Here is a 10,729-nt window from a genome sequence, read left to right as displayed (position 1 = left end):
AAATCCGTAGATGTCATATGGCTTTTAACGTAGAAATTGGATAACATGGAGGAGCAGGGGGTGCTAGTGTAAAGTCTCTATTATTTCTTTCATGGAAGCCATGTGGAAAACACAGAAAAATGAAAGAGGCCTGGAAACTTCCATTCCACTAGCGCTTTCTTCTCAAAGTACCGTTTTCTTACCTGGTGTTGAAATTGCTTCCTGCTGTCATTAAATGAGGGCTGGAGGAAGGCCATTGCCACAAAGGGGACACCACTATTAACCCTATTTTAAATATGAGAAAGCTAAAACCAAAAGAGGTTCAGTGGCTTGCCAAGGTCAAAAAGTGAGTGAGCAGCAAAGAAAAGTCTACCCAGGTCTGGGGGCCTCCAGAGCGTTTCCTCACTAATGAGGATTTTCAAACCGTGGGTGACATCCCACTAGCGGGTCATGAAATCCACTTAGTGGCTTGCATTCCCTTTCAATCGAATAAGATAGAACAGCAATTACCACTCATTTTTTATCATCTTATTGTTATTCATTACACATAGTAACGGGTAAATATTATTTCAAGAAATGTTTTCATCTGTGTGTGTGTGTGTGAAAGAGAAAGAGATGGGTTATTATACAAAATCTAGCGGTGAGTTACTGTTCAAAAATCTTTCAAAGCCACTACCCTAAGACATTTTAACTCACACTCACCCATGTTCCAAATGCAGGAGAACTGCTTATCCCTTAAATCTTCCCTCCATAGAATTCTTTACATGCAAGAAGAGATTTTCAAGTCTGCAACTCAGCAGGCCTCTCCCTCATGAGAAGGCTTAACCAGCCAAACTCCAGAGACAGGCAGAGGGGAAAAGCTCTCCTAAAATAGTCACAGATTTGACTAGCCTTATGCCTCCTTGCTGACAGTAAATCATCCAGCCACCACTGCAGCAAAAGCAGAGAAAACACTTCTCGTTTTCATAAGAACAAAATACCAGTGGGTAGAAAGGCATCCGAGGGCCACCGTCTGGGTCCTTCTCCTGGGTCAGGACAGCTCACAGGTGCAGCCACAGCTGCCCGGAGACGGGGTGTGCACGGTGACATTCAGCTGCCCCGAGGCAGGGAGGGCTGGCTGGGTAGCCAGGGTATCGAGACTGAACAACTAGAGCACAAATAACCCACTCACCCTGTCTCATGGCATCGCTAGAAGACTAATGTGCATTTGTAACTCCAACATGGCAGCAGAGCTTAAACCCAGATGCCTGCACTTTAGCAAAAGGCATCATGACTGCAGTCAACAGACTTCACCCTCTTTAGGGCAGCCTGTGACCGGTCAGTGGGAGAGCACCTCACTCTAAGGTGGGATTTGCTTGGAGGGCCATGACCTCACAAGGGTGTTTCCCAAGAACCAGAGGTAACGTGCCCAAATAGTGGTCTTCAATGCCCTCATTTTAAATGAGGGTGGCAGTATCAACCACACACGGTTGCTGGTATGGTAGAATTAGGTAAATAGCACAACTGGAACAAAGTGCATGGTCCACAAAGATTGGCTGCCTATCCTTCTGCTGTAATAAAAAGCATCACATGGCCAATCAAGGAATTCCCGATTCTCAGTGACATGCCTAGGAACTTTGCCGACATCCCTCACCCCTCCAATTAGCCATAAAGGAGATAATAACCAGGCTCCATTTACACTGTTTAAATCGATATATGTCAAGTTTAACTTGCACTCCTTTAAAAAAAAAAAAAATGCATGACTTCCACAATTTTCCTAGCCAGTTTCCAAGAGCATGCTTTCTATTATCTGGAAAGTACTCTCACAAAATTGAAAGCATTTCTCTTACATCTAATACTGGAATTTTTTGAACCAAAGTGTGGTCATCCCCTCCAGAGATATGGTAATTTGTAAATGTTGATCATATTTCCTTTCAGCAGCCACTCGTTCAGCTCTCACTGATCTGTATTTCCTGTATATGACAAGGCTCTTTTCAAGTACTCTCTGGAGAGCTGGTGTCTCGGTTTGCCATGCTGCTCTGACAGCTACCACACACTAGGTTGGCTTAAACGCAGACATTTGTTGGCTCACGGTTTTAGCGGCCAGAAGCCCAAATCAAGGTGTCGACAGGACGGTGCTCTCTCCCCGGGTCAGTTGCGTTCTGGAGGTGGCTGTCCTCCATCACGTGGCAAGGCCCTGGGGCTTCCTGTGTGGTTTTCTCTGACTTCTGGCTTCTGACTTTTCTTTCTAAGCTCCAGTAATTCGGATTAAGACCCACCCTGAGTCAGTCTGACCACACCTACCCAGGATCTTAGAAGACCCCATTCACAAACCAGTCCACACACCTTCAGAGAATCCTCTTCAGTGGGTTCACCCCCATGGGAAAGTGGATTGAGAGTAAGAACTTGTCTTAAATTGCCATTCCATGAGTCAATGTGCCACTGAAGTCTTATAAATCTTTATGCTCCTTGAAATGTAGATTCCTGGTTCCTCTGATATCCTCATAGCATTATGGTTAAAAGTAGGGCTCTGGGATCAGAAGTGATTTAAATCTGTCCCCCAAACAAATGACTGCAGGCAAGAGAGTTGACTTCCCTAACCCTGAAACATAAGAATCACGTCATCCACACCACAGGGGTGTTGAAGGATTGTGAGACGTGCCAGGCGCACAGCGAGCTCAATGGGTTTTAGAAATTGTTACTTTGTGTTGCATTGCCCACTTTAATGTGTTTCTGGATTTCTTTCTAACTCAGAATTCATGATAAACTCTCCTTTTGCCTATATGTTTTTATTGCAAGTCACCTCAAATCCTTCTTGTAAATAAAGATTAAGTAGATACTTTATCTATTTGATCTCATAAGCTCATGGTTTCATCTTTTTGTTTCCAGGAATGGACAACTCTGATTTCATTCACAAGTAGGACAATCCCTTTCGTTTTGTTTACTATCACCTTCTTGAAGTGAATCCCTCGATTCCATTTAGGCTATAGATGGTATTCAGTGTGATAGTGATTTTTGAAAAAGTTCTATTTAAGCAAATTATTCAAAGAAAATGCACTTCAGGAATAACCGCAAACTCAACTTGAAAAGAGCTTGGTGATATTAATGCTTTCTGATTTCCATTACAAGACTTTTGTCTCCTCTTTTACATAGATTTTGCACTGACTGAAGGCAGTACAATTACTCCCTCATGCCAAAAAGGGTATTTTCCCTGTGGGAATCTTACCAAGTGCTTGCCCCGGGCTTTCCACTGCGATGGCGTGGACGACTGTGGGAACAGCGCTGATGAAGAAAACTGTGGTGAGTCTTCCTCGTGCAGCTCAGGAGACAAATCTCACCCTGTGACATCCCCAAACCTGTGGCCGAATCGAATGATCGTTGCAGTGCATGGGAAGAGATGATGCAGTGTTCAATAAGGAATCCCGTCTCAGCACAAATAGTTGCCCCATGCTGTACTTGTGATAATTAGCTGCATTTCCAAATATACATGGCTTAATGCAGACACACAGTATTGTAAAATGCTGTATTTTAGAAATTTTGAAATTACATTTTAAAATATACTTGGATAACCATAGTTAATTTTAAATTGCTTCCTATGACAACCTTCTGGTGGCTGGTAATTTGGTTTGACTACAAGAAAGGCCGAGAGAATTAATCCACTGAACAGACCCATGCTGAGGGACCCACAAGGTGCCAGGCACTCCCGGGTCCCTGGGGCTTAGGGAGACCCAAGGTCTTGCCCTCGTGGGGTTCACATGGGCAATGGGATCAAGAAGGAGAGTAAGTGCCATGAAGACAATAAAACACGATTGTAAGATAGAACATGACTCGGGGAGAGGGCTTTCTTTAAAAACATGACCAAAGGAAAGGTCTCTGAGATGAGGACTTCTGAATCGAGAACTAGATGGAAGGAAGAAAACTGTCCTGGAGGAAGAGCGTTCCAGGCACAGGACTCAGCGAGTGCAAAGGTCCTGGGGTTGATGGAAGCAGGGTGGTGTGTTCGAGGGACTGGAAAGCCTGTGTGGCTTCTGCAGAATGAACCAGGGTCTAGACAGAGGGTGAAGAGGGGGCAGAGGCCAGATCAACAGGCCAACTTAGGTCTGTGTGTCAGGACAGCACACACTGTCTAATCTGATCTCTATTTCTCTCGAGGAAATAGATGCCAAAAGAGTTTGACATGAGCAGGGACTAGTTAGTTGCAGAGTAGAGACTAGAACCCAGGTCTCTGTGTCTGAAAGAAACCTTGTGTTTCCTGCACGCAGAGCTGCCTCATCTCAGCACTGCCCAACTACCAACACAGGAAGGCCAGGCGGCGGCTCTAGAGTCTGCTCTCCTGCCCCGGTGCTCACTCCTGCTCCCCTCAGGTGGGGGCTGGCTCTGCCCTCACTCCCTGTGGGCCCCCCCCAGTCACCCTATCTCTGTGCTGCCCGAGCACCCCAGCCATGTGTCTGGTTGACTCCACATGTGGCCTTGTCATTGCCTTTCTGCTGTTCCTCTCCTTTGACATGGACTCCTTGGAAGAGGCTTGTGTCTTTTTTGTTTTGATGCCACCAGAGCCTGGAACAGCTGAGTATGTAGTAGGTGCTCAATCGGTGCTCAGTGATGGGGGCAGCTCTCGGGATGCCAATGGGCAAGCCACTCAAATTTTTGGCCTCTCCTCCTTGCAGCGTAGGAATCCGATATCATGGGTGTCTATCTACCACACCGGGTGTTCTGGCTCCAAATTAAATAATGCAAGGGAAGTTGCTGACAACACTGTTAAAGGCATTGCAATAACTCATTAAAGAAATCAGTGAGGCTATCAAAATTAGAATAGAAATAAATTAAAGACTGCAGGGATCAAAGTCACCTGTGGGTAATTTTCTAAATTACTCTTCTATTTGTATGAACTTCAATATCATACATTGTAATTCATAGCTTATTTTAATAACGTGCTAAAGTAGCAATACCTTGAAATCCCTTTTTCTTTGAAAAATATGCTTTTATCTCCTAAAAAAAAATTTTGGCAAACAAGATCATATCCTCTGACAAATCAACTAAATATTATTTCTCTTAGCAGGCTTAGAAAGCCTTTATTTAAAAACAAAATACACTTTGGTTTTTGCTTATTTAAAAAGATCAGGCGGCAAATTTTATCAGAACTCATTACATCTATCAATAAAATTCAGGCTATGTTTTTTCGGACAGCCTCAAAATTCAGAGCAAACATCTAAAATGCCAGTATTAGACATAGGTGACATTTTCAGGACAAATATTTTTATGTATAATAATTACACTTTCACATTATACATTTTATGTTACACCTATTTGAAACATTTGTAATCCTCCAAAAGGGTGAAGCCCCAGATATTTGCCTGGCTGTTTCTGCCTTACTATCTCTATATTTCAAAATTGATCTATTATTTAAACAAATTTTAAAATTAATTTCATGATCAGCTATTTATACTTTTGTTTTGTAACACGGTATTTGCTTTCTGGAATAACTGACCCATATTCATCACCATTTCACAGGAGACACTAGTGGATGGACAACCATATTTGGCACAGTCCATGGAAATGCTAAAAATGTGGCATTAACCCAGGAGTGCTGTAAGTGGTTCAAAGACTCAGCGTCAGCTCTGCAGACGACGTGCTGTGTGGTGCAGGGGGTAGAATGTCCGTTTCAGCTCTGTGTGTGTCAGCGGCCGGCGGGTCTGTGGTCTGCCCGTGGGACTGAAAAGACAGGGAGAGGGACATAGCCCTCTCCATTCGGGCTAAGGTTATGTATCAGCCTGTGACTGCAACAATATATACGTATCAAATAACTGCAACAAATGGTAAGACGGGAAAGACAGATTCTTGGACAAGCAGTGATGATAGACCATCAGCGTTAAAACGGAGGAACAGTGAGTGCACAAGGGCTGTGGGAGCCCATTGGAAGAAATGATGGGGAAAGAGTCACCAAGAAGGTGGCGTTTGAGATGGACTTCATAGTCCTTGGAAGGGTAAGAGGGGGCTCCCCAGGCTGAGCAGGGGAGCCAAATCAGCAAAGCCCTGGGCTGGAAGGCACGGAGCCTGCTCCGCAAAACCTTTTCCCATCAATTCTGAGAAGGAAGAGAAGGGGAGCAGAACCTAGGAGTGCAGGGCCAGCCCTTAAAGGGTTGTGGGTGCACATTTTGGAGTTAGGACTCTATCCTGGAGACGGAATTATGCATACGTATAGGCATATATTATATAGATAAGACCTTTGCACATAGAATTATGTATATGCCCATATGATATGCATGAATATGCATATATTATATACACACATACATATATACCAATAATATGTATATATTAAAGTATTTGTGTAATGTAGTATATTGCATATTTATGAGTGACAGATGTCACACTTTATAATACCAGTCACTGATATATTATGCACTTTACTATACCCAAGTGTATCATATATGAAAATTAGAAATTAAAAAGGATAAGATTAAAAATAAATGTAATTGAAAGGTCCAGTATTTTCTTCCTGAACCACAGTGGGTGCTCTTCAACCACACACTCCATTTTGGAGCTCACTGCTAAACACAAAAGGGCAACCACCGACGTTGTGGGATTGGGGTGTTTTCTGACATTGGCTTTGGTTTTGGTTCTGGTTTTGTTTGCTAATGAAGAGGAAGAAGCACATGATGAGAAATGTACATTAGAAAGATTTTCCATCAGAAGGGTGGAGGAGGCACTGGAACAGGGGTTCTCAACCGGAGGCAACCAAGGGACATTTGACAATGTCTGGAGACATTTTTGGTGGACAGAGGCCAGGGATACTGCTACACATCCCACAGTGCACTGGTCAGCTTCCTGCAACAAAGAGCCATCCAGGCCCAAATGTCACAGTGCTGAGGCTGAGAAACCCTGGGTTAGAGGAGAAAGAATGAGAAAGAGATAGTGCTGATTATGTTTCCTGCAATGCTCCAGACAAATACTAAGGATCTAAGCCAAAGGAATAACCTTGGGAAGAGTGAGGTAGTGAGAGATGCAAGAGGCATTTCAGGAGAAGTCTCCACAGAGCTCGGGCGATTGGCTTGCAGGTGAGGAGGATGAAGAGTCAAGCCCACATTTCTGGTTTAGGCAACAAGCCCTGTTAACGGAACTCTGCAGAACTCTTCTATTGGCAAATAATGGTTTCCAACCACAGGTTTTCAGACCAATGACATAACCACTATTTTCAATGTCATACACATTGAAGTAAACATACTAAAGTTATTTTAGTGAATTGAACAAATGAGCATAAAACTACAGACAACATAGCACATTTTCCAAAACTTTACACGCTAGAGAGCACCTTTTGCTTTAAGTAGATACTCAAGAAAAGCTTGTGGAATTTACTAAAATTCAGTGAAACGCATTTCAAAAATAAAGTTTGGATAAAAGTGATATAAAAGAAGCAGGGCGATTGGAAACAACTTATAATCAGATGTAAATAAATAATCAGAAAAATACAAATTTGAAAATAACTCTTGCTCTAACAAAACAAATATCCATAGGGTCACAGGCAACATCAAAGTCACCAGAAATAATATTCTCTTTCTTTACTTTTATCTCTTTCTCTCCCCCCCTCCTTCTTCTTCTCTCTCTCTCCCTCTCTCTCCCCCCTTTCTGTTTCTCTCTCTCTCTCTTTCTCCCACTCACAGACACACACATACACACAGAGTGATTGTCCCTTGCATCAACTTGACCTGGTGTCTCCCTACATTTCTCAGCCCTTTGTATACCATGATCTTAATTATGCTGAATCCTTTGTAGTACATTCTTCTCAGGCCTTCAGACAGATGGGCCCTTGGTTTTCTCAGCTTTATACCTTCTCTACAACTTTTACCTTTCCCTTTCAACTCCTTTGCAATGGAAAGCAAAGAAGCAACTGAAAGGAACACAACTGACCTCCAAATATCTGATTTGACTTGTTTTCATTAAGTTTTGGTGGTGGCTATGGCAGGACCTGTCTCTACCACTGCTTGCAGCTATAAGACAAGTTTGCAAGGGGGAAATCACTGAATTTAATTTTAATCAACAAGCATTTCTTGAGCAGCTCCTTTTTGCAGTCAAAGTGAATCAAATCGACTCAACCATAGTCATGAAGAGTTACTCAATCATGTTAATGTTTCCAGGGAGGAGAACTTAATCTTGCTTCATTATATGCTTTTACGCTTTTTACATTTTCTGTGACTTTTTTTTTCTCAAATCACCTAATAAATGTGTCTGAAATAACCACTGGAAGCTAGAACTGAGATGAATACCACATGAGTTCATCACTGATTGAGAGAGAATTCTTGGTTGCTTTTAAAATGGGCTGAATATTTCCATTTAGCAGATGTAAATTTTCTACATTTATTGAAAAGAGAATAAAGTTACTGTAAATCAAGTCATACTTAGAGAAATGTATTATTTTCCTAGTGAAATCTTCCCCTTTCTTGCCCCCTAGTTCTAAACCAGTATCCACAACGCTGTGACTGCAAAGAGACAGAACTGGAGTGTGTAGATGCTGACTTACTGTCTGTGCCGACGGTGTCCAGCAACGTGACCTTGCTGTGAGTCCAACTCAGCTCTTTATGGTACTTGTCGCCAATGTCGCGTGACCGTCAGCAACAATTCTAATCTCTCTTTGTTTTATTTTATGTTACTTGTATATTAGCAAAATAACAGAAACTCCCCTTAAAACCGTCAGCGATCAGAGAATTAAGCATGCTTCCTCTACAAGGGAAAAGCTTTTTAAATACTGTGTATTCATTTACTCGGAGTATCACTTTGTTCACAAATGTCTATGGTCTAGAGTTCTCTTTTTCAATTTCCTGCTGATGCATGCATTATTACTGATAAGCCAGTACTGAAATGAAAAAATAAGGAAACATAGCAGTCTCTGATCCTCATATATTATTTTTAACGGTGGTAATTTGTCCAAGATTGAAAAGTGAGAAAATGTCTATGAAGCTAGCGGTGCTGTGTTGTGCAAGTTTTCCTGTACTTTGTTTACATTTTTTGGAGAGCCTCTGGAATTTTGCACTCATGTCATAATTCAGGGATGCATGGATGGGCTAGGAGTTTTTGTTGTTTCTTAAATTAGTTTGTTGTGGTCTGTTAAATTACCCAGAGAATAAGAGAAAATTGTAAGTGGTCACTATAGATTTTCCAGTCAATTATACTAGCTGGCTAAAATTGTCAAAAATATTGGCAATCATCTTCTTTAATTTGGGCTTTATGAACTTTTCATTCTGTCTTGGAAAGGTTTTCACCCATAGCTGTTATTTTCAAAGGTGTTCCTTTAATGTCTGTTAAGAAGCTTGGAGCATCACCAAATGTTCTCTTTTCAGCTTCTAAGAAGGGTTTGGTTGGTCATAAAACCCATAATGAGTTCTGCTTTACATATTATTTTAGGTCTCTTAAGAAAAACAAAATCCACAGTCTTCCAGATAAAGTTTTCGTCAAATATACAGAACTTAAAAAGATGTAAGTAGCTATGATTTATGAATAACCTATGGGGAAAGTCTTGTAATGTTTCTTCAAGATGTTTTTAATCTAAAGGTAAAATAAACTATAAAGTTTATTTTTATTTTATTTTATTGATATATTATTTATTTCATCATTAAATTTATTTTTCTAAATGTGCTTAATATTAAGACTAGGTGTTTTAGAAAATATCAGCTCTCCATTTCATAATTTAAAGTAGCTGAACTGATTTTGTTTAAACTTTTTTTAGAGTTAAGGTGGAGTTGAGATCTAATGTTTTAATAAAAAAAAAATACGTAGTTCTGTGCTTTTACTCGAGATTATCTGAAAATTGCAACTGTGGATTCAGTGGTGATGGATCCACTTTTTAACTTGGAGAAAGAGTGTTGGCTCAGGCAGGATTCCGTCAGATGATCTAGAACATATAACCTTAGGTCATGGACAGTCTCCTGGGGCAAGAGTGGCAAAAGCACAATTATAGCTCAATCTGTGATATCAGCATGTCTGAGGAGGCCAGCAAATGTCAATAAACACAGCATGGTCAGCAGATAAGAAATGGTATTTGGTGAGAAGGAAGGTGCCCATGGGCTTCCAGCATCACAGAGAAGGAAAACAGGGACCTGAGAGAAAGACACAATCACAAACAGAGGGATGGCCTCTGTTTGCAGGAAGGGGCAGATCGTGGATCTCCACAACTTGAGTGAAATATCTCTTGATTCTGTCCATATACTTTTGCTTTGATTCCCTGCTCACCAGGAACCTTAGGAAGGACTAAGTTAACTTCCCAAATACTTCATACTTGGGAAGTTGCCTTGGATAGGGAATGAGAATTTCCTATCAGTGGAATGGGATATTTTCTATTCAAATAAATAAATTGAAAATATCCAGGGTCCTGTCAGCCTCCTGTGACTTTGGTTGGTGTGTGTCAGGTCCCTGGGTCCAGCATTCAGAGACACTGGGGAGATGAGGGCCTCAGGCCCGCCAAGATGCTGTTAGACTAGATTAAAGCAAATTAGCCAAGTTAATGTCATACATGTCGTGAGACCACTTGATGGTACCAACTTACTGTTTTAACTTTCAGCATTCAGCATAGAGAACACTCTAGAAATGTTAAATCTGTTAAAGTCTGGATATTAAAATAATCTGGACCTTCCTTCACTGGGGCAGGACTTGCATGTTTGTTTCATAATGCCATCAACAATTCTGTGCTGTTCATGGATTGAGTTAGATTCCCTCATACAATAAGCGAGGTCGCTGGTGAGGTGGAATTTCATGTGAACCTAGACACTTAATCACACAT

General features: G+C 41.5%; 1 protein-coding gene across 1 annotated transcript in view; it reads left to right on the top strand.

Moving 5' to 3' along the window:
- Positions 1–1,199: 1,199 nt before the first annotated feature.
- RXFP2 (relaxin family peptide receptor 2) overlaps positions 1,200–10,729 on the top strand; it is a 44,066-nt gene continuing 34,536 nt past the window's right edge. Inside the window, 5 exon segments of the mRNA XM_037799887.1 lie at positions 1,200–1,296; positions 3,112–3,258; positions 5,470–5,547; positions 8,408–8,513; positions 9,358–9,429. Of these exon segments, the coding sequence (XP_037655815.1) occupies positions 1,200–1,296; positions 3,112–3,258; positions 5,470–5,547; positions 8,408–8,513; positions 9,358–9,429 (500 nt within the window).

The sequence above is a fragment of the Choloepus didactylus genome, chromosome 12 (genome assembly GCF_015220235.1).
Source record: "Choloepus didactylus isolate mChoDid1 chromosome 12, mChoDid1.pri, whole genome shotgun sequence".
In the NCBI taxonomy this organism is placed as follows: domain Eukaryota; kingdom Metazoa; phylum Chordata; class Mammalia; order Pilosa; family Megalonychidae; genus Choloepus; species Choloepus didactylus.
This window is presented reverse-complemented; position numbering and strand designations above follow the sequence as displayed.